Source organism: Mustela lutreola, chromosome 3 (genome assembly GCF_030435805.1).
Source record: "Mustela lutreola isolate mMusLut2 chromosome 3, mMusLut2.pri, whole genome shotgun sequence".
NCBI classification, from domain to species: Eukaryota; Metazoa; Chordata; class Mammalia; order Carnivora; family Mustelidae; genus Mustela; species Mustela lutreola.
In genome coordinates this window covers 25,398,011-25,424,038 of record NC_081292.1, presented here as the reverse complement: position 1 = coordinate 25,424,038, position 26,028 = coordinate 25,398,011, and the positions used below count along the sequence as shown (strand labels likewise).

General features: G+C 34.3%; 1 protein-coding gene across 2 annotated transcripts in view; it reads right to left on the bottom strand.

Moving 5' to 3' along the window:
• Positions 1 to 26,028, bottom strand: part of CSMD3 (CUB and Sushi multiple domains 3) — a 1,244,673-nt gene that overhangs the window by 1,060,367 nt on the left and 158,278 nt on the right. For both annotated transcript variants that reach the window (XM_059165746.1, XM_059165745.1), the window contains exon 3: positions 17,826 to 17,938. In XM_059165746.1, the coding sequence (XP_059021729.1) occupies positions 17,826 to 17,938 (113 nt within the window). The remainder of the gene's footprint in view (positions 1 to 17,825; positions 17,939 to 26,028) is intronic.

The window sequence follows — 26,028 nt, the reverse complement described above, 5'->3', positions numbered from 1 at the left end:
CAAGATAGGGATGTCCATCCTCACATTGTTGTTTAACGTAGTACTAGAGATCCTAGCCTCAATAATCATACAACAAAAAGAAAAGGCATTCAAATTGGTAAGGAAGAAGTCAAACTTTAACTTTTTTTTTTTTTAAAGATTTTATTTATTTGACAGAGAGAGATCACAAGTAGGCAGAGAGGCAGGCAGAGAGAGAGAGGAGGAAGCAGGCTCCCTGCTAAGCAGAGAGCCCGATGTGGGACTCGATCCCAGGACCCTGAGATCATGACCTGAGCCAAAGGCAGCGGCTTAACCCACTGAGCCACCCAGGCGCCCCAAACTTTAACTTTTCACAGATGACATAACACTCTATGTAGAAAACCCCAAATGCTAGAACTGATACATGAATTCAGTAAAGCCACAAGATAAAAAATCAACTTAGAAAAATCTGTTACATGCCTGTATATCAATAGTGAAGCAGCAGAAAGAGAAATCAAGGAATCAATCTCATATACAACTGCACTTAAAACCGTCAGATACCTAGGAATAAACCTAACCAAAGAGGAGAAAGATTTATACTCCGAAAACTATATGAAAGAAATTTCATGAGAAAACTCATAAAAGAAATTGAAGATGACATCAAGAAATGCAAAAACATCCCATACTCATGTACTGGAAGAATAAATATTGTTAAAATGTCCATAGTACCCAAAGCACTCTACACAGTTAATGCAATCCCTTTCAAAATACCACCTGCATTTTTTAGTGCTAGAACACACAATCCTAAGACTTGTATGTAACCACACAAGACCCCCAATAGCCAAGGCAATCTTGAAAAAGAAAAAGCAAACTGGAAGTCATCACAATTCTGGACTTCAAGCTACATTATAAAGCTTTAGTCATAAGGACAGTATGGTAGGGATATAACAACAGAGATCAATAACACACAATAGAAAACCCAGAAATTAACTCACAACCATATGGTCAATGCATCTTCAATAAAACAGGAAAGAGTATCCAGTGGGGGAAAAAATGGTGTCTTCAACAAATAGTGCCTGGAGAATTGGACAGCAACATGCAGTAGAATGAAACTGGACCACTTTCTTACACCATGCACAAAAACATATTCAAAATGGATGAAACACCTAAATGTCAGACAGGAAACCATCAAAATCCTAGGGAACACAGGAAGCAACTTCTTTGACATAGGCCGTAGAAACTTCTTACTATACATGTTTCCTAAGGCAAGGGAAACAAAAGCAAAAGTGAACTAGTAGGACTTCATCAAGATAAAGAACACAGGAAACAACAGGTGTTGGAGAGGATTCAGAGAAAGGGGAGCCCATTTATACTGTTGGTGGGAATACAAATTGGTGCAACCACTCTGGAAAACAGTAGGGAGGTTCCTCAAAAAGTTAAAAATAGAACTACCTTTAGATCAACAATTGTGCTAATAAGTTATTTACCCAAAGGATACAAAAATACTGATTCGAAGGGACACCCAATGTTTATAACAGCATTATCAACAATAACCAACTTATGGAAAGTACCCAAATGTCCATGAACTGATAAAGAGAAAGAAGCAGTGTATATACATTGGGGTTAATGTAGAACATGAAATTAGCCATAATACTTGGCTTGCTAAAATGTAACACAGAGGCTGAGTGCAAGGAAGCTTTCAGAGAAGGGCGTAGGCCTTTGGAATGCTAAGGTCTGCATTATGACTCTGCCATAGGAATGCTGCAGGGAATTGCCCTCCAGGGAGCTTTCTCAGCCCAGACAGCTGCTCTGTGATCTAAGATGTATGTATTTTCCCTTAGGCTATAGGGAACTTGTAGAACATGCATATTAGCATATTGTATCTTCCCTATAAACAGATTCTCCCAGTTCCAGGAAGACGTTTTGTCACATACCATGTGCTTGAGAAACAGTGATAACAATTTGTGACTATCCTTAAGGACCAATAAAAGCGGGAGCAAAGAACCACCAAGGGTGGTTGACCCCCTTACCTTCTCCTCTCTTTCCCAGAAAAGTCTGCAGTAATCTTTCATCTCTTGGTACATGGATTTATGACCATTCCTGGCAATATATATATAACAGAATATTACTCACCCATCAAAAAAAAAAAATGAAATCTTGTCTTTTGCAAAGACATGGATGGAACTAGCATATATTATGTTAAGCCAACTAAGTCAAAGAAAGACAAACACCAGTTATGTGGAATTTAAGAAAAAACCAGACTCAACTATAGAGAATATACTGAGGGTTGCTGAAGAGGAAGCAGCAGGGGGATGGTCTACATGGGTGATGGGTATTAAGAAGGGCCCTTTTGATGAGCACTGGGTGTTATATGTAAGTGATGAATCACTAAATTCTACTCCTGAAACTAATATTACACTATCTGTTAATTAGAATTTAAACAAAACCTTAAAACAAACAAATAAGTAAGCATACATGAAGAAGTAAAGAAATAATAATGTGGAGCCTTCGAAACTACACACATAAATCTGCCTTAAAATTACAGAAAAATGAAGAAACAAATTTCTAAAATTTGATGAAATGGGAACTCTTATTTAAATTATAAAAAGGCTGTGTACTACCTAATATAAATAAAAATATAAATAAAAATATACTATCTATGATTTCATATGTCAAATCTTTCCCATAATGGAAAGAAATTCATATAGATAGATTCTCTCTTCTTACATTGAAAAACTCATATCTGAAAGATTTCATTTGATAAATTTCTCATCTGAGTGTATATCATTTTTAATTGCCTTGACTTTCCTTCCTATTTCTTCTTCATGGCTACTAAACTCAAGAAAATCCTTTTGTGGGGCACCTGGGTGGCTCAGTGGGTTGAAGCCTCTGCCTTGAGCTCAGGTCATGATCCGAGGGTCCTGGGATCGAGCCCCACATCAGACTCTCTGCTCTGCAGGGAGCCTGCTGCTTCCCCTCTCTCTCTGCCTGCCTCTCTGCCTACTTGTGATCTCTGTCTGTCAAGTAAATAAATAAAATCTTTAAAAAAAAAAAAAAAAGAAAATCCTTTTGCTATGTTTCTCTAACCACAAGCTAAAATTATTTCTAAGCATAAGATTAGTATTAATGATAAATTTATGTTAAATTAGTCTTTTTTACATGCTGTCAACATTTTAAAATTTTTAGCAAATTTTTAATTCATAGCTTTTATAAATTTTATGTCAGAGACAAGTGTTTTTTATATATACTGTATATTAAAATATATATGTATATATATTTGTCCCATAGGTTGTGAATGTTAAATTTACATTTTTGTCTTTTAATATAAGGATGACTTTTAAAATTTGTTATCATATTCAGGAGCTTTCACATTTCATTTAGTGTAATCTATCAATTTTTTCCTTACTGACATATTTTACTTTTGGCTTTTGTAGTTAGAAAGCTTTCCTGTCTCATGAGCTGACAATATTCTGCTGCAATTCTTCATGGACCTTACATTTTCATTTTTAAAATTTAATTACTCACAGTCACTTGAAATTTATGTTGTGGTACCTGTGTTAAGAAATCAACTCAATTCATCATATAAACTCCTACTACTCTGATATAAAACAAGCAAACAAAAGTACAAAAAGACAAAGGAGAGACTGATCATACAAATAAATGTGGATGCAGAAACTCTAATGAAATTATGATGGAATAGGTGTATCACACTACGGAGAGATAGTCCCACAAACATCCCTAAATACAAAAGATGGGAAGGAAGGAAATAAATAGCACTTATTATGTTCAGATGGTATTTACAAAATTATCCAAAAGTATACATAGAATATTAATTTAATGCTTAGTAAATGCTTTTTAAAATTATACTAAATATGAAGAATACAAATCTTGAAGTTTTTATTTTTATCTTTCTAAGATTTTATTTATTTATTTGACAGAGAGAGACACAGCAAGAGAGGGAACACGAGCAAAGGGAGAGGGAGAGGGAGAAGCAGGCTTCCCCTCTGAGCAGGGAGCCCAACACGGGGCTTGATCCCAGGACCCTGGGATCATGCCCTGAGCCGAAGACAGGCTTAACGACTGAACCACCCAGGCGCCCCAAATCTTTTATTTTAGATAGAATCTACCTTCTGAAGGATCTTTATAAAATGATTTTTTTTTAAGACTTTATTTATTTGAGAGAGAGAACAAAAGCAGGAAGAAGGTCAGGAGGAGAGGGAGAAGCAGACTCCCCACTGAGCACAGAGCCTGAAATGGGGCCCCATCCCAGGACTCTGGGATCATGACCTGAGCCAAAGGCAGACACTCAACTGACTGAGGCATCCAGGTGCCCTAGAAAATGATCCTTAAAAGTATCTTTTATTTATCATTTTAAAAGGTGATTGAAATTCATTTAAGGTTTACAGAATCCAGATATTGCAGTGGTTGAACACTATACACATGTCCAGAGAAACAATTTTCCTCACACTTCTCAAGCTTTTCATATCTTGTGAGCAGGTTTACTGATTATTCAGCAGTAATGTGAAAATATCTCCCTCCAGAGCAAAGGGCCTATTTATTTACCATCTACTGTAAAAGATCCCAGTTTCCTAAGTGCAGAGTTCATCTCCTATAGCTCACCCCACTGTGTATGTTGGCACCGTCCAGCCCTCTTCTCATTGTCCTTGGTAACTGAGGCTTTGGGGACCCAAAGAATTGTTGATACTCTAGGTATTTGTATGGCTCTATGTTACAAACTCCTTGTCCCTGAATCAGTCATTTTGCATCATCTGCTAGCATCCACGAAGCTGTGCCAGGCTAATATTTTAACTTTGGGTCTGGCAAAATCTCAGAACCTTAGCAGTTCTTGACAATATGTAGATATTGAACTATGAAGTTTTTACAAAGAGGTCAGTAGTTTCTGCTACTCTTTTGTCACTCAAATTATATTTATCAAAATGACCAGAACAACAGTGTGTTACAGTTTGCCACATATTGCTACCTTCAGTTGTAAGCATCATCTTTTCTAGCCACTATATCTATACAAAGATGTTTTTCATTGCTCCAGGGTCCTCATAATTATCCACAAAGTTCTTTTGAAATTTTGTTTAAGAATTTGTTTAAAGGAGTGTATTACTAAAATGAGTATTATTTAATTAGTTTTTGCACAGGATTGTCATTCTTCCATTATGCTCTCTCTTCAAGTTAATGGGAATGACTGCCTCCCTGTGCTCCAGTTCTGTCTCTAGCACTGACCTGTTAGCTCAGAGCCGCAACTCATGAGCTGATTACTTCTCTTAACCTCTGTCAGTGTTTTGATCTTTGGCACTGGAAGAGCACTCTGCTTGTGTGTGCATATGTAAAAAGTGTCCTCTCTTCCTTTGGTTCAAATTGAAAATGGATTATTGCCCCATTACCACTTTGATTCTAAGGAAATAGATTAGAGTACTACCGCATAGCTTACTGAGCTCAGATAACACTTGGATAAACTGTCACTTCCATTTTATTAGTTGAACAACTTTCTAAGAAAGACAAAACAAATATCCAGATACAGTATTCCTTTTGAGAAGATGGAAATTCAAAGAATTTATATGTCATGAGCAAACATTATAATATAAACAGATATATACATATATAACAAATCCAAAAGGTTGACTATATATTAATATTATGGACTCACTATTTAATAAACCAATATTATGTCACCACATAATACTGCATATTATATATTAAATGCATAATATTGAAATAGCTAGCATTTATTGAATGTTTACATATTAGGCACTGTTTCACAAATACTACATCATTAACTCTCTGGATCTTCAAAACACCTTGTTGGATCAGTATTATATTAATTTCACATTATGAAGAAATGAGCCTCACAGCAGCTGAGTGATAAAATCAGCATTAAATATTAGGTCTTGTAAAACCATGTTCAGCACTTTAAAAGGTTATCTATTACCCTATATTTCTCACTAAGAAAGACATGTTATGTTAAAAAAATATATAGTCATGTCAAAAAATATATTCATATTAAAATGTGTTCCACTGGAAAGTATCTGAAACATCATAACATTATATTTAAACTGTATCTGACCTATGTAAATATATGTACTAGTAATAGATCTAGTAATAATTGACTTATGTAAATATATGTACTAGTAATATGTAATAGATGTACTATTTAATAAACTAAAAATAATCAATATACCAGTGTAAAGAGAAAAAAAGTAAAGAATACATTAGTTTTATCTTTTTTAGGAAAAAAATGGATCCACTTAGATTAATTAATTATAAAATGCATCTTCAAACTTTGCTTTTTTCTCTCCTTGTATTTCCTATCCTATATTTAGCTGTCACTTAAATGAGTCACTAATCATGATACACTAGGCAGAATTTTAAGATGGGCTCCAAGATTCACTTTCTCACCATGAATGCAGGTAGAACCTATGGATATGATGAGAAAGTTGCCCTCTTCATCAGGATACGTTATATGAGATTGGTGGTAGGACAGTCACTCTTGTGATTATATTATGTTACATAAGACTCTTTACTAGTCAGCTGGAGAGGGAGGTAAAGTGAGACAGATATGTGCTAAGTTGGAAGAAAGGTTGTGAACTGCCTTTTGTGGGAGGAATGGTAGGGAACTACAGGTGCGAGAAAAGTCCCCGGTCAATACCTGGTAAGAAAACATGGATCTCAATCAAATTACCATAAGGAAATAATGTCTACCAGTTGGGTCGAGTGGGTGGCTCAGTGGGTTAAGCCTCTGTCTTCAGCTCAGGTCATGATCCCAGAGTCCTAGGATAGAGCCCCACATCGGGGTCTCTGCTCAATGGGGAGCCTGCTTCCCCCTCTCTCCCTGCCTGCCTCTCTATCTTCTTGTGATCTCTCTCTCTCTCTCACTCTGCTAAATAAATAAATAAAATCTTTAAAACAAACAAACAAAAATGACAACAACAACAAAAATTCTACCAGCAACCAGTAAGCTTAGAATAGGAAGTATTCTTCCTGCTTCCTATAGGAAGGCTACAGTCAATACCTTGACTGTAGCCTTGTGATAGCAGAGCTAAAAACCGAGCCATACTTCTGACCTATAGAATGCTGAAATTACAATTTGTGATGTACTCGTCTGTTAAGTGGTGGCAATATTTATTTCGCAATATAAATATAAAATATATTTGAATATATGTAAGAATTATCATTTTATGGACAAAATTCCTTTAAATATCCCTATAAGAAACAAGTGCTTTAACACGTCTATAGGCACAATGAAATACTGCACGAAGTATAGCCAGTGATGACTAGTGTTGACAATTAAGAACAGAAGAGCACACAGGAGGGTAGAAGCAAGATGGGGGAGGAGTAGGAGAGCGAAATATCCTTGGTTATGAAACCATTCTGAACACCTACAAACTCAACAGGAGAGAGAAGAGAAGAGCAGCAGTTCTAGGAACAGAAAAGTGACCACTTTCTGGAAGGTAGGAGGGGCTGAGAAATGATTCTGAGGCAACGGGAAGATAAACGGCGGGAGGAGGGGCTGGCTCCCGGCAAGCGGCAGCGCAGTGGAGCACAAAATCAGAACTTTCAGAAGTCGGCTCCACTCAGGGACATCATTCCAGAGGCTAAGCTGGGGGTGGAACACTCCTGGGACAGTGCGGCCTCAGGACCTGCAGGGTCACACAAAGACCGGGGGTGTCTGAGAGTAGCCGAGCTCCCAGGGATCAAAGCAGGCAAAGCAGCTGCAGAAATGGAGTGGAGGAATGGGCTCTCAGTTTGGAGTAACCTTAAGCCGTGATGCAAGGCATAGTCATACCACTGCTCTTCAAGCAGGAATCCTATAAAAGGCAGATCTGGGGAGACCACCCCCTTTCACCTCTGAGAGGAGTGGCGCAGGAGCATGTGGCAGGAATCTGCTGGGTTTGGAGACTCCCAACCAAGCCATGCACAGAAATAGAAACACTCCGTCACAGGCCGGGGGAGTTGGGAGTGGGGTCGGAGACCAGGGAGACCGGAGTGATTGTTTTTCTCTGAGGCTGCACTGAGGAGTGGGACCCTGAGCTCTTGGTTCCTCTGGGTAGGCGATCTGGAGGCCGCCATCTTCATGCTCGTCCTTTAAAACTGTACGGAAAGCATTCAGGGAACAAAAGCTACCGAGAACAAACCGAGCAGTTTACTTAGCCTGGTCCCTGGCAAGGGCGGTGCAATTACGCCTCCGGCAAAGACATTTGAGAATTACTGCAGCAGGCAGTTGTGCTGCCTCCAAAACAAACAAACAAACTTTCCTCAAAACGTTGAAAATAGAGCTACTCTATGACCCAGCAATCACACTACTGAGTATTTACCCTAAAGATACAAATGTAGTGATTCAAAGGGGCACGTGCACCTGAATGTTTATAGCAGCAATGTCCACAATAGTCAAACTATGGAAAGAACCTAGATGTCCATCAGCAGATGAATGGATAAAGAAGATTATAGATATATATATAAAATGTGTATATATATACATATACACACACTATGCAGCTATGCATATAATGAAATACAATGCAGCTATCAAAACATCTTGTCATTTGAGACAATGTGGATAGAACAAGAGGTTATTATGCTAAGAGAAATAAGTCATTCAGAGAAAGACAATTATCATATGATCTCTTTGATATGAGGAATTTGAGAGGCATGGAGGCAGAGCATGGGGGGAACGGATGGAAAAAATGAAACAAGATGGGAATGGGGAGGGAGACAAATCATATTTTTAATCTCAGGAAAAACAAATGAGGGTTGCTGGAGGGGAGGCAGGTGGGAGAGATGGGGTGACTAGGTTATGGACATTGGGGAGGGTATGTGCTATGGTGAGTGCTGTGAATTGTGTAAGACTGATGATTCAAAGACCTGTACCCCTGTAGCAAATAATGCATTGTATGTTAATAAAATTTTAAAAAAAAAGAGCACACTGTCGCAGATCTGCTTGTAAAATAAGAAATATAGTCTTCAATTGGAAGCACGGTGAAAGAAACAAAAGTATTGATAAGTTCCCTCAAACATGACAGACAATTAAATTACAATAAATGCAAATGAATATGAGGAAAACTATTTAGCAGATGCAAATATTTTAACTATAAATTGGAAATATTATCATTAATGTAATAATTAGATAAAAAGTGCAATAACTAATGAACCAATTAATTCCCTGAATAATACTTAACCCCCCCCAGCCCATGCCTTGTAGTCAATTCACATTTCATCATATGAGGAAAATCAATATGTTGTTCAGAGAAAATTATTAATTAATATTGCTTCAGATTAGCTTCCTGCATTCCTTTTTTAAAAATTATTATTATCCCATTTACTTCCTGTTAAAACTTTACTTCACCTATAGCCAAATGAAAAATTTTTTGTGTCTTTTTGTGTCTTCCTTTCTCACTAGGGAATTTCATTAATTAAGGTTTTGATAATGGCTTTCCACATTCATTGATGTTAGAAGATTACTATTTAAAAATATGATTAAAATGTATACAAAATTTAAAGAATATTTTAGACAAGATAGTATACTGTATAGATAGAAAAATTATAATTTTATTGGAATATTAAATGCATTTTGTAAACTATGTTTTCTTATGAGGTATGCAAAAAATGACCGAAAATCCATCTTTAAACTGAGAGTTATATAGTAAGTACTAAAAATGGGATTTTAGGGTTGCCTGCATGGCTCAGTGGGTTAAAGCCTCTGCCTTCAGCTCGGGTCATGATCCCAGGGTCCTGGAATTGAGCCCTGTGTCAGGCTCTCTGCTCAGCAGGGAACCTGCCTCCTCCTCTTTCTCTGCCTGCCTCTCTGCCTCCTTGTGATCTCTGTTTGTCAAATAAATAAATAAAATTTTTAAAATAAATAAATAAAATGGGATTTTATAATAATTATTTCCCTATACAGAAATACAATTTTATCTTATATAGTATGCATATTCATTGAATAAAAATGTTTGATGTTATTTATTATTCCTGTTAAAATATTTGTATTTTATTTTATCTATGTTTATTTTTATGATATTTTAAAAATGATAACTGTTAAGGGGCATAACTATTTTTATAAGGAAAAACATCTCAGTTTAATTTTTTGTGGCATGTCATCATTCTTAGAGTCAAAAATAAACATTAAATTCTATTTTTCTAACTTACTACATGTTAGTAGGAGGAAATCAAGATAAGTTTGTACGAAATTTCTTTTTTTTTTAAGATTTTGTTTATTTATTTGACAGACAGGGATCACAAGTAGGCAGAGAGAGAGGAAGGGAAGCAGGCTCCCTGCTAGGTCCATCCCAGGACCCTGGAATCATGACCTGAGCCAAAGGCAGAGGCTTTAACCCACTGAGTCACCCAGGTGCCCCTGCAAAAAATTTCTTAACCAAGCTTACAATAAGCTATTAATTACAACAAATTATCACAATGTGTGATCTTTGAATGTATGAAACACACAAAAAAAATCTGACTTACAACTGGAATGTTAAATTATCACTGTCTCAGACTTCATTCTAATACACATATCAAAATGATAAATTATAGCATTTGACAGAACAATACATTTAGTAACATATATAAAAGAAGGAAATTCAATGTGAAATGAGATTACATACTAAGTTTAATAATTCTATTTTTGGGGAATAAAATACAATCTGCGACATTAACCTTATCTTTTCCACATGAATCACAAAGATTAAATAGGTCATATATCACTAGCTTTAGCAATTTTTCATCTTCATCTTGATTTTCTTGTTATGCTATATGAGTGACTTTGTATTTTTAAAAATGTTTTTCATAAACTATTTACTTCACCTAAGTAAAGATTTTAAAGCAAAGAACATATGCATAAAAGGAAAGTAATTTTATGTATCATTTATGGCTTTGCTCAAATAAAAAGCTCCAAATTTCACTAAACCTTATTTATTTAAGGTGCAGATCAGTGAATGCCACAAATTCTAAGTGGTTAAACATAGACTACACCTGCCTTTTAAGGCATTAACTGGCATTTTAATTCTTAGGAAGTGGGACATGTATTAAATCTTTCCTCATTACTAATAAAATTATTAGATATCTATACATCAGTTGAGTTTAACAAGCTTCTATGAAGTGTTTTCCATGTTCCAGGAGGCATGTTTGCAAAACACGCAAAATAGATACCATACCCCTTATCTACTCATAGCCTATGTGAGCAAAAACGTACAAAATGGTCAGATACAGTATTATCACAAGGTATGTACACATCTAAGCACATAGAAAAAGATCATCGAGCATTTTGGTCTCAATTCTGAATTCTGTAAATAACTTTCTGTAAATGATTAAGGCATGTGCAAAATCTGGAAGAATAAGAAATGAGTGAGCCAAATACGTATGTACAGAGTGTTTGGGGAAGAAGAGACAGAGATTTATGGCAGAATCATTTAAATAATATAGTATATATAGAAATTTAATACATGTTCATGTGCCTATTTCATAAATTAAGGTTATAGGAGAGAAACAACGCTGGGGCACTAACTGTGGAGTTTGTGTATGCTACACTGTGCAGAAATGAGAAAAGTTTAAATGTCTGAAAGCCTTTGTGAACTGATAGTACTGTTGAAGCTTTGTTGTGAGTGTAGTGAAAATGATCTGTATCTTCCTGGATAATAGATGTACAAAAACTCAAAAATTAATAAACCCACTTTTTGTTTATACCCACTTACATATTTATTGTAATACTATGTCTTTTTATTCTCTTAAGATGATACTTAAGTAAAAGGCTTATTTGTGTCAGTCTCTGGATTGGGATTTTGAACACTTCCTACTGTTTAAAAGGGGAAAAAGATAATTGTGACTTAGCTAGGTCACTGTAGGATTAGGATGTTTCTATGTCTAAGTAGGGTGACTCTATGAAACCTGAAAGGTAAAAGATTTGAATTTGAGTAAGAGGAAAATTGTCTTTACATATATGACATCTGTTTTTTTAAAAGCAATATCTTTCATTTATTCTTCAAAGTATTTAAGGTAATGATCCATTAACTTCTTTTATTAACTTAACTTACCTTTATTGCTAGCAAACTGTTTAATATATTTAATTTTACTACATAAATTTCTCTTGCTACAATTCAACTGTCTTGCCAGAAGCATAATTAACTTGATCTTAAATTGTAAGCTCTTCATTAAATTTCATGGTACTGCAGCTTTAAACTTTTTAAAGTTTAGGAATTGGAAATAACCCCTAAAATGAAAAGTCACTAAAGTCATTTGATGTTCTCGAGGATAAACTTAATAAACATGTGTGACAGTTAAATCAAATAGTAAGAAATGTAAATACTCATTTGTATGTCAAGTGTTTTAAAAGAACAAAGAATATATACATCACCCATATTATATGTAAGAATACATTTCAGCCTTTATGTTTCATGTTTTTTTTTTTTTTTTTTTTTTTTTTAAAGATTTATTTATTTATTTGACAGAGATTACAAGTAGGCAGAGAGGCAGGCAGAGAGAGAGAGAGGAGGAAGCAGGCTCCCTGCTGAGCAGAGAGCCCGATGCGGGACTCGATCCCAGGACCCTGAGATCATGACCTGAGCCGAAGGCAGCGGCTTAACCCACTGAGCCACCCAGGCGCCCCAATGTTTCATGTTTTAATATACAATATTATCAGTGATTTTTGTTTTTATAATACTCTTCTGTACTAAATTCTATATGAACTTATCCATTTAATTGTAAATGAAATTATAGTTATAGTTAGATATAAAATAGGTCTCCGAAATGTATGCAGTTTACATTTGTAGGGAATTTATACATATTTTTATGTTAATGTCATTTTTTTGTTAAGTTCTTGCTTATTACATTTTTTCATATAATTTTCTAGGGTGGAAAAAAATCCATGTAAAATGTTTAGCGATGTGATTGTCACAAAGAGATCACTCAGTGAATTTTACCTAGTGATAGTAGTCTTACTAGCCAGATTTCTGAATTAAAATATGAAAACGACTTAACAACATGTTTTCTAAAGGTGAAACTTTCAACCCTATAATACACATCAACAATCATTAAGGCACAATAACAACCTCGTGTTTGAAGTGAGTTTTTAAGACTACACTCTAATTTTTAGTTTGTTTCTGATAATTGAATTAGTTCACTGATAGGTGCTGATATAGTTCATTGAGATTCTTACAAACATTAGAGTAACCTCTTACTATAATACTTATAATAATATTTAGTATGTAAATGATCCACTATATGCATTCATTATATTACTTTGTTTTCACAATAAATAATTCCAAAATGGCAAGATACTCTATGGTATATAAGCATATGCTTTTTTACCTATAAAAATGATTATGCAACTTTGAAGTAAAATGTAAAAGAAGTCTGGAATTTATTAGCAAAAACTGGAATATATTATTTTATTTTAATTTTTATTACATATAATATATTATTTGTTTCAAAGGTGCAGATCTGAATATTTTTGAATTCTGTTTGGCAGATTTAGAAAAGACGTAAGAGTATTTCTCACTATGTGTTCCATAGAACACAGATCTTACCAGGTTTATCTTTTTTTTTTTTTTTTACCAGGTTTATCTTGACTGAATTTTGAAAAATGGTTATATGACTATTCAACCTAGTATACATTATTGCTTCTTGAATTTTCTGTTTCATAGAACAGTATTTTAGCCACTTATTTTTATTAACATAAAAAAACCAAAATTCTATATAAAAACAAACCTTGGGAAATAGTAACAAGATATTGAGGTGTATGGTAGACAGTAATGAGAAAAGATAAAGATAGATGCAGCTAGATATTAATGGGAAAATTTTCCACAGAAATTTAACAACTCACAGCTTTGACTTCAAGGAATTTAAATGACAGGTTTTCAGTAAATAATTAAGAGCTCTTTCTCAAAATTTATTAAACACACCCTCCATATTTTTAAAATAAATGGGCTGAAGTAGGGCAGTAGAAGTTTATAAGAACTGAGTTCTGTGAAGATCAGAGACTGACTTATCTTTATCAATCATTTATTCTTTATTGGACTTACAATTGGAATTGCAATGAATATTCCAGGAGTTTATTCTGTAGTCTGATTCAGAACATATAACTGGGGCAAAGAATTTTATATTTCACATTTTAATAAATTTTCCAGATAATTCTGATGCATGTGCTCCAGTATTGGCAAATTGAAAAACACATATATTACTAAGAGAGATCTCATAAGTTCTAACACACAAGGACAAAGTCTTAGGACACTTTAAAGGATGAATATGAAAAGTACAGCAAAGAGGATATAGTCAGTGGTATTGTACTAGAGTTGTAGGGTGACAGATAGCTACACTTGTGATGAGCACAGCACTACCTATAGACTTTGGGGATCACTATGTTGCACACCTAGAATTAATACAACAGTATGTGTCAACAATACTTCAAACAAAAGATAACTAGGAAATGATTATATAGAGAAAAATGTAATGAAAATTAATGAGATTCAGATACTAGAATCAAAAAAAAAATGCAGGTATAAATTTAGAGGAAATGTCCAGATTAGTAGATAAATTTATTGTAGCAGGAGTAGGGCCCAGAGTTGTAATTTGAGGTAATTATGAAATGATGACTTGGATCCAAAATCTAGGCATGTGCAGAATGAGCTTTGAAATTTCAAACTAAGTTTTCTGGATTTCACAATACCATAGTTCCGCCTTATCTGCAGTTTTGCTTTCAGAATCGGCAGTTTCGCTTTCCTCCACTTCAGTTACCCTGAGTCCACTGTGGTCCCAGAGCAGATCATCCTCCCTCTGACGAATCAGCGGAAGTTCAATTGTAGCCTAACTCTACATCAGAGTGCCTTCGTCATTCCCCTCCCGTCATTTCGTCACGTAGGCATTTTATCATCTTACATCGTCACCGGAAGGGTGAGTACAGAATGATTTGAGAGAGAGCATGTTCCCAAAACGTTTGTTACAGTATATTTTTATAATTTTTTATTTCATTATTGTTGTTAATGTCTTACTATGCTTAATTTTTTTCAAGACTTATTTACTTTTTGTAGTGTGAAAGAAGGGAAAGGGGGTGAGGGAGAGGGAGAATCCTCAACAGACTCCCTCCTGAGCACAGAGCCCAGCAGAGGTCAGGATCAGTCTCACAAACCGAGATCATTACTTGAGCTGAAATCAAGAGTTAGACACTTAACTGATGGTGCCACCCTAATGCCCCACTATGCCTAATTTAGAAATAAAACTTTGTCATAGTTATATACCTTTAAGAGAAAATATAGTATCCATAGTTTGTTACTATGCACGATTTCCGGCATCCGCTGAAGGGCTTGTAACGTATGTTCTGTGGCTAAGAGGGGACTACTATACATCAGCTGGTCTTGAGGGAATCATTGGCCATTGTTAAATAAATAAACACTTGCAGCTATTCCTTCTGTTAAATGTTATATAGTGTCCCATGGTATGGTAGGGCAAATGAAACCCATCCCCTACCCCTTCAACCAAGTATCTCTGGAGTCAGTGAATATGTACTGGGACATGGCAAAAAGAACCTTGCAAATGTAATTAAGTGTAAGGAATTTTACACAAGGAGATGAGACTTGATTATCCAGGTGGGTCCAATTTAATCACACAGGCCCTTAAAACCAAGAAATTTCTCTACTCAAAGTCAGAGATGTGTGGGGGAAGAAGGTAGTAGAGGAATGCTTCAGAAGGGGAAGTCAGAGAGATTTCACGTGTGAGAAGAGTGCAGTGAACCTCTTGCTGGCTCTCAGACATAGGATCCAAATACAAGGAAGAGAAAGTCCTTCAGGAGCTATGGGCGCTATTATCTTCCCAGAGCCTTCTGATGAGAGCACAACCAGCTGACATCTTTATTTCAGCCTTGCAAGACCCTGAACAGAGGAACGAGCAGAGACCACCAGGACTTCTCAGTTCCAGAACTGTGAGTTAATGTATTTTTGTTTTAAGATGCTAAATGTGTATTTATTTGTTACAGCAGAAATAGAAAACTAATGCATGGTATAAGGTACCATCACAAATCAATGCTTGATGTTCTGTAGCATGAATACTGATCCCTCAATACTATATGGACACTTAATACCTTATATTTTAAGTCAGGACCTCCCAGACATACATTTAAATGTCATGAAGATCTACAAATTCATTTTTACAGTAACAGAAAAGACAGAAATATAATGTACATGTTGAAAGAATGGAGAGCTTTGAAAATATTTTTGAGTATATTTCATGAAACTTGATAGTCAAGCCAGAAAACATGGCAACATTCTAACTCATCTTCCAAGTTACTACATTTTCAGTGTACTCGGTAGTTATGGAAAGAATAAGCTAACCTAAAATATATTTATACTTTGATGAACGGAGTACAGGGTTTCTATTAAAGAGCCTTTAATAAAAATTATTGTATTACTAACTCCGTCAATATTGCCAAAATTACACTTAAAATTAAACCTTTGTGTTTGTAGTATCTTGAACTATGAATTAAGTTGCCAAGATAAAAATACTCAACTATTGTGGAAGCACCTTAGAAAAATAATGATTTTTACTAGCACAATGGAGGAAAATAAGTCTTAGAATGCAGCCTTCCCTGCTAGACAAAAGATAGTTCAGAAATGTATTGGGTAGAAAATAGTGTTAAAACTGCTATGATGTGTCATTATTTAGGATATAAAAAAGAGAAAATATTTTTACTCAATTGTTTGTTAAAGGATAGTCTTTCTAGTGAGAAAGCACTAAGATGAAATGGTTGATTTAAAACTTTCCCCACATGCAAACTGTTAACCTTTATACTAAAGCAATTCTACTTTATATATGCTTTCCAGTGTGCTCTTTAAACATATTATATTTTGAATTATTATGTGCTTTAGAAAGTAACCATGCCTGCTACTGTATTTGTGTCTGTATTTGTGTATCTGTTATGATGATTTTAGATCTGGTGTGATGCATTCTGGTAATATGGTCCGGGCTGGGGAGGGGGGCGGGGGGGTGAGTTGAAATGTGTTATGTTATTCCTATAGGTAGAGAGGGGCTCTTCCCTAAAGGAGGTGCAACTTTATAGTCAAATCACATAAAGAAGAAATTTCCAAGTCCATGACCTCCCATCTGAAACCATCAGGATTAGAGTATTTTTAGCATCAGAATTTATAAATAAAAAAAAGAACATATGCAGATTCTGTACGTTTTTAACACCAGAGCCTGTGGTACACCAAATTATTAAATAATATTTGCATAATGAAACATGAGTATCCAACATTATGTGGGATAAATAAAGGTCATTAGTGGCCTTCAATCAGTTCAGGTCAGGTTTTGATGCAAATCAGTTTGTTCCACCTTCCAGATAAAACCTTTAGTTTCAAGAGCTTCTTAGTTTTCCTTTCTGTGTTTTAGGGATTATGGATCTGTGCGTCTGGAAAGCCTGGTTTAAAATGGAAGATGCAAACTCTTGTCTCTTAATAGACCTTTCCTCTTGACTAACTTACAGACAATAAAGATTACCAGGTTATTTTCTAGCAGAGAGGCAAAATAGGGTGGAGTCTGTGATGCCTGAATCTTGAATCAGAACTAATTTCCTGTCACTTTGATTTTGTTTGCTTTCGTTCATGTTTAACCCCATAAGGGTGTCATGGTCTCATCTCCTAAGATTTAAAGCAAAAATTTTCCTCTCTTCAGGTACACTGCAATGAAACATTAAAGCCTTCTCATTTCTAGCATTTTACTATGTATTAAGGATTATTAAGAAGGTGACTCTCAGGACAGAATTTGAAATAATAGGATAAACTGTATCTTCCTTCCTGGTGATTCTTCTTCCATTTCCATCCTAGAGAATATTGGTTTGACTGTATTAGACTGAGCAGTGGTCCTTTTATATTGCTATCACTTACCTTCATAATATACTTTAAACCCATGAGCGCTAACTGCGAAATCACTGGTCAAACGTAGTGAGAACACGGATTTGGTACTTGTTACTGGCGGTGGCAGATGGAATCCTGTTAACCTAAAAACATAAATGGAATTAATTGTTAGTGTTATAGAGATTTTACCTAACAGAGTTGAAAGAGCATTTAAAGTCCTTTTATCAAATCCCCAAGCTTTGTATAAGTAGGTGTGTATGTCTGTGGATAGGTGTGTGTGTGTGTAAGGGTTTATTAAGAAATTTATGACATGTGGATTGAAAATCATTCATCAAAAACAATTACTATAGGTATAGTTAAATATACAGTTATTTGCATACATATGAAGGCATATAACTATTTTAGACCGTATATCTATTACATATATCATCTCTATGAAGATACTGATTAATTTAGATTCTGGGAAGTAAGTTGTGAGAGTATGTGTTTTTAGGTGTCTTTTGTTCCTGACTTTAACAACTGAGTATTCAGAAGCTATTTTGTCAAATAAATATTTTTCCTGATAGTCTAGAATATATTTACATAGTGGGGACTATTTATTAATATCTAGTATTAAAGGAAGATATGTGATCTAAATATGAAATCTTGAAACTGAAAAGTCTACAAATGATGTCATTTTTGTTTTATTAGATCCAAACTTTCAATAAGTTCTATAAAATTTAGCAGTTGCAGATTGCTTTGGGGTTACACTGAATTTCTTTAAAGATTTTATACATTTATTTTAGAGAGGGAAACTGAGGGAGAAGAGAGCGCAAGCATAGGTGGGAGGAGGGGCAGAGGAGAAGCAGACTCCCCACTGATCAGGGAGCAAAATGTGGGCTCCAGTCCCAAGACCCCAGGATCATGGCCTGAGCCAAAGGCAGATGCTTAACTGACTGAGCCACCCAGGCACCCCTATAGTGCGTATTTTTATAAAACAAATATTTGTCTGATATTTTGACCGTAATTTATTGCATATTTTGTAAATAATATTGCATAGAGTTACAAGCTTGATTATACAATTGATCTACAATTATCTAAAGTAGAAAAGAGAAATAAAAATTTAAAAAAAGAGAAATAAAAAATTAAAAAAACAAGATATAATTTTTCTAAAACTAATGAAAATACATATTTTTAATTTTTCTATAAATTGCCTTGTATGTTATTTATTTTCCCATTTTATTATTAATATAAGAATAATAATTAGTAATTTTATGCAATGGAATTATACTACTTTTTATATACTTGCTATTTTTGCCCAACAATGTACATGTAGAACTAATCTACATTGAAATTACCATATATTTCAGTGCTAGATAACAATAATTCTAATTTGTCTCAGTGTGTTTATTCTTTAAAAATTATTAAGAATCCCCAAAAGGATTTAAGGTCAAGATTTATCAATATTTACCCTATTTAAATTAAAACTGAGAACAGTTTTTTACATCTGTGCATTTATGACTTAAAAAATAACCAGGATAAAAAAATAACCAGGATAAGCACATTGCATGTTGACAAACCATATTTTATTTTATTTATTTATTTTTTAAATATTTTATTTATTTATTTGACAGAGATCACAAGCAGGCAGAGAGGCAGGCAGAGAGAGGAGTAAGCAGGCTCCCTGCCGAGCAGAGAGCCCGATGCTGGGCTCCATCCCAGGACCCTGAGATTATGACCTGAGCTAAAGGCAGAGGCTTTAACCCACTGTGCCACCCAGGTGCCCCAACAAATCATATTTTAATTCAAATTATTACCTTCTCCAAAACAAAAATGACAAGAGTATATTGTATTCTATTTTTGGAAATCTACTTAATATCTGGCCTATTATCAGAAATCAGTTGGATTCTCTTATCTACTTCTTTATTCAATATTTTACAATATGTTATTGTTTTGGTTGATGGGTATGAAGAATTCTGTCTTCACATATGTAGTTGGAAAAGGGATAAGAATTCTAATAGAGTTTGCAGAATAGTGAGTACTCTTCTTTGATACTGCACAAAAACTTTACAGGTTAGTGCAATGTTGAATTCAAAACGTATTAATTAATTTTTATACTCTGTGACTTTAAAATTCCTTGTTTTACCTTGTTTTTATAATGGGTCCTTTTTATCCATGCATTTTTTAACATGTATTAGTAATTTGGAATATATTGGTCCACTGAGTTAGATCTTACAAATGTTGACACATTTTATTATAAAGTATCTTAAAATTACATTTATTTTTATTGGTACCAATCTCATTGGAAAAAATCTTTAAATTTGGGGAAGCTCTAAAACTTACAGTAATGGATTGAAGTTTTCCAAAATTCTAGTTTTTTTACTTGGAAACTCAGATATCATCATAGACAACAAATCCTGTCAGTTGTTTTCCTTTGAAGTAACAGTTCAAGTTCAGTGTGTGTGTGAGTGTGTATGTGTGTGAGTGTGTCGGAAAAAATGTATAACAAATACCCAAATTTGACTAAGTTTTGTTTATGTTGGTCACTCGGGTAAAAAGACTGTTCTAAGAAAAAGTGGCCAGTTCAGTTATGCAACCATTTTTCCTTGGAATAACCATCATGTTTTGGTAGGCATAGGAAGGTTTTTGTTTTTGTTTTTGTTTTATTTTTTGCATCCTTTCAATTTGTTACATTGGTCATTTTAAAGAGGAGTATTATAGAGTAGACATTTAATGAACTAATTATAGCTTCAACAAGAATGTTCTTAAGCACAATTTTTGTTTTCTACACTGAAAGTATGTGGTGGTAAAGAAAACAATGACTAATGACTATTTGTACAGTTTGAGGTCACTAATTGCAATGTTTTCATGCACCAGCAGTTTTACCCACCATTAGTTCTGTACCATGAGGGCAAATGTCAACACAGTGAAAACAGTGTGAATAATGTCTCAATATTATTATGGGAACAGTTTTGATCTTGTGGACCCCCTAAAAATGTCTCAGGACTTTAAGCATCAATGTATCACATTTTGAGAACCCGTGCTATATAGGAATCTATTGCAATACACACACCACCCTAAATTTATATGTTCTACTGTTGATGGACATTCGAGTTGTTTATAATTTGCAAAAGTTCTTGCAAAAGTTCACTTGTACACACTTATCTGGCAATTCCTCTAAGATTTATAAACATTTAAGCTTTAAATTTTCTTCTTTTTGCTGCGTAACCTACAGGATTTCCTATTTGGCTCATGGTCAGAGTATCCCCTAACTTATAAACCTATGAGTTGCTTTAGCTATGTCTTCTTACCAATGTATTTCTCCTTTACATTGCAATTTGATAACATTTTCTGTATGAATTTAACCTTTTGAAATTATTGACATTTGCTTTATGGGTCCAATATTGTAAATTTTTTTCTTATGTGCCTAGTTTTCTTATAAAGAAAAGCCTATTGTTTTTCTATTCCTAATTCAAATTAGCACAAATTTAATACCCATTATTAATTATCTCGTATTTACGTGGGTCTTGGCAGAGTGTAGCTCAGCTGGTTCTCTGCTTTGAGACTCATAAAGCTGAAATCAAGGTGTTAGCTGAGCTGCATTGCTTCTAGAACCTTGGGAGCAGAATTTGCTTTCACTTCCAAATTTATAAGGCTGTTGTCAGAATTAAATTCCATGTGGTTGTAGGAGTAAGGTCCTGTTTCCTTGCTGCCTGTTGACTTGAGGTCATTCTCAGGTTTTAGACTTGCTCGCATTTCTCAGTTTGAGACCTTCCTTCATCCTCAGAGTCAGCAAGAGTAGTCCAAGTTCTCATTCTGTAATTCTCTTTGGTCTTTCTCTCTACCTCATCCTTCTGCTGCTTCCTCTTCTGCCTCCAGATGGAGAGAGTTCTCAACTTTTACAAGCTCATGTAATTAAATTGTGTTCAAATTGATAATTCAGATATCTTCTATTATAACATCTGTCTCGATTCCATTTGCCAAGTTATTTTTGCCATGTGATATATTCACAAGTTCTTAGAGAACCATAATTCTGGGATCATTCTGGCTCCTGTGATGGGTATTTATCACTGGCTAGGAACAGCATTCAATATATCTTTTTTTTTTAATTTTTTATTTTTTATAAACATATATTTTTATCCCCAGGGGTACAGGTCTGTGAATCACCAGGTTTACACACTTCACAGCACTCACCAAAGCACATACTCTCCCCAATGTCCATAATCCCACCCCCTTCTCCCAAACCCCCTCCCCCCAGCAACCCTCAGTTTGTTTTGTGAGATTAAGAGTCACTTATGGTTTGTCTCCCTCCCAATCCCATCTTGTTTCATTTATTCTTCTCCTACCCACTTAAGCCCCCATGTTGCATCACCACTTCCTCATATCAGGGAGATCATTGGAACTAGAGCGTATCATGCTTAGCGAAATAAGTCAATATATCTTTTAAACAAGTTTGTTAATCATGTTCCGTTGTTCTCTGTGCTGACTATATTTTTAAAATCTGATCTACTAGTTACTGAAAGAGATATGCTAAAATCTCACAAGAGGATTGTAGGTTTTTATATTTTTCCTTGTAGTTATGTCCATTTTAAAATATACTTGGGGGCTACATTAATAGTTGCATACAAGTTTAATTCTTATATTTCCTGGCAAATTGAATATTTTATTCTTTATGAAGTACTACTATATTTCGTTTCTTTTGGCGGGGGCTGTGCAGCAGGAGAGGAAGAGAGAATTGCTTAAGCAGGTTCCATGCCCAGCACAGAGCTTGATGCAGGGCTCGATCTCACAACCCTGAGATCATGACCTGAGCCACAATCAGAAGTCAGATGCTTAACTGACTAAGCCACCCAGGCACCCCTAATCTATGTCTAATAATGATTTGATTTTAAACTTTATCTTATCTGGCAATAATAAATCTAAAACTTAATTCATTAGAATTAGTCTAGAACATCTTTTAACTTTCAACATTTTGGTATCCTTATTTTTTAAAATATTTTTTAAAATATGACTAGAATATACTAGGATATATTTTTATATATATAAAACGTTATATTTATATAAATTAATTATATAGTAGTTTTTTAATTTACAAATATGTTCAATAAACTATGAGTTACACTCAATAGACTATAGAGTAGTGTAAACACAGTTTTTAAAACATATTTTATTTATTTATTTTGCAGAGAAAGAGAACACACAAGCGGGGGGCAGCAGAGAGAGAGGGAGAAGCAGACAGCCCTATTCGGGGCTCAATCCCAGGACAGTAGGATCATGACCTGAGCCGAAGGCAGAGGCTTTAACCCACTGAGCCACCCAGGTGCCCCAAATAGCTGTTAATTTAATGAATTAGGGTAGGTGGTAGGAGAACATGAATGCATCAGAACACTTTCTTTTTCAAACAGTGTAACAGTGTTCTCAAGAATTGTAAGAATGTAAGGGCACCTCAATTGTTAAGAAAATTCTGATAGTCTATAAAGAAGCTCCTCTTTAGAATGACTTAATTTTCACCATAATATTAACCTCAAAAGTTAAAGGAAGATCATATATCTTATGCACTTCTATTTGAAGTATGTTTCAGGATATAACTATATAGTTTTAAAACTTATTTTTCATGTAAAACTTGTATGATTTTTATTTTAATATGAATTACCAATTATAATATTTAAATATGTATTGCTCTTAAACTTAACATGTTTTTTAGGTAATCTAAAACCATAATATTTTATGGATAAGCATGATCTTTTCCCATAGAATAATTTGTACTGATTTGGGTACTTGTGAATTTTGGTGTTTTGCACACATATTGATTGGTAAATTAATAAATTATCACTTAGATTTCCTCATATTGATATATGATAAAATTGCATAGTGAATGACATTTAATACTCCTTTGAAAAGACTACTAGAGTGTAACTTTATTTTCTCTGACTTATAGCTGAAGAAATCACAGTTCAGAAATGATCAGCAAATACTTTAAATTCATACTGCTGGTAGGCAATGAAACAAAGATACAAAACCATAACTTCTAGTTCCAATCTATTTATTTTCCCATGATGATTTTCCCCATAAGGAAAGTGATTTTTTTCATGAGGGCAGGATGCATATTTAATTTATCTTTGTTTCTCCACAATGCCCATATAAATTTCTTAGCAGATACTTGAAAAAGATAAGAACATAATTTTACTCATATGATGGCTTTATGTAGTTGAAACTGGTAAAAACTGTGTTACAGTTTTAAAGTCATTAAATTAAGCACCAGGAAGGTAGTGTGGAACCACCATCTGTACTTGCTGGTGCATTTATAGCAAATATCACTAGTAGTTAGCAAAGAAATTTCCCTAGTGGGTAAGCTAAGTAATATTGGTCAACAAATATCAGGGGGAAATCTTTGAATCGTGCAATGTAAATTTCCTTCAGATATCATTTCTTTAATAAAAGTTAAAAATTGAGGGAAATAGCTGAGGGTTGAAATGTACTAATTTTAAGTAGTGACTTTGTTTTATGCAATCACAATAATCAACATTTTCTTTCACCATAAATGTAGCATATAAATGCATGTGAGCTCAGATTAAAGGATAAGCATTACCTCTTAAGACACTTAGCTTCATGAAATATTCATAACATTTCCTTTTCTTTTCACATTTCACTGTCATTTGGTGAATATTTTTCATGGACCAGAGCTACTTAGATCATGGCCATTTTTTCATTTCATTTTTAGATTCTCTCATGTGACAGAATGGAATACGTGTTGGTTATTTTTGTATTACAATTAATAGTTTCCAATTTATAGGCTCTATCCTCCCTTCTAATCACATATATACCTCAATTATATTTTAGCGTTATATTATTTACTAGGCACAACATTTCTCAGAGGCTGTTGTATGTTTTAAAGACCATGCGCCTCAGATGAGTGACCCTGTTACATTTCATGGCTCCTTTTAGATGAAAGCATTCTTTAAGCATTTCCTCTTACAAAGATTCAGGGCATGGATGATGTTTAACACCGTAATGAGTAACTGGTTTTAGGGAGAATTAAATAACGAACTTATAACTTTATATCAATGACTAATATGAAAAATACTAAAATTATTATTTGGTAATTAATGCAAAATTGAAATTTAAGTTACAAGAAAGTAATTTGTAATGCCAGTGGGTATGCTCTTTAAATAAGAGGCTGTTTATTTAAGAATTTCAAAAAAAATAATGGCAATTAATAGGCCATTTTACAGCTTAATGTAATGGAAACCCTTAAAACATCAAGGTTGGTAGATAAGAGTGATACCTGTCTCATTACATAAATAAGTTTATCAGTTTTAACAGTGAGATGTTATTTCTAACATTTTAAACCTGTGTGTGTGTGTTTAATGTCCCTATTGGTCAATTACAGTATTTTAAATTTTCTATATCAAAGAATAAATGTAAAAAACATATCTTTAAGTTAAAATGCTATTAGGATATCACTGCTTATAATGAGAGTGTGTGGAAACAGACATGGGGATTGGAAAAAGACAAAGAAAGAGAGATAAGCTTTATCTCAAAACAAAAAATGGTAACATTACCCCAAATCCCAGGCATTTGTGATGGTTAAATAAGAGAATTCATATGGAATGGCCTGGTATATTTTCTGGAATCTAAGAAAAGCCACTGTTAGTTTCATTAGCACTATGACTCAAAATCCACTGTCCTTTCATTTGCATTCTGTGCCATGCTAAGGCTAAAATAAATTATATTATAATACCAACATTATCATTGTGATTTCTCATTACTCACAGTCAGAAATGTGATATGAATTACCTTACAATTTTCTTTGGTTATACAGTTCTGAAAAATGGTCCAGGTGATATACAGGGAATTCTTTGCTGAAGTGAACTGTTAATCTATTTAATTTCAAAATGAATGGGAAAACCACAGGAACAAATAGATATTTAAAGTAATGACTGTTCTGTGAGATTAAATCAGGCATATCCTATTGATATTGGGGTACATGAAGCACAGCACAATAATTCATGGTTATGTCAAGATGTCACCAATTGTAATATCAAAGGAAAAGATGGCTATGGCAATATTTGAATAATTATATCATCTGTTACGAATAAATGAGCTGCAACTTCTCTCAAATATAAAATTCCTGAAAAAGGCATCTTGTGTGAAAAAGGCAAATTCACAATGTTAGGAATATGTGCCTAGGTATAGATCAAGATACGGAAATGAGTATAGATACTGATACACATATGGATATGGTAGGGATTGG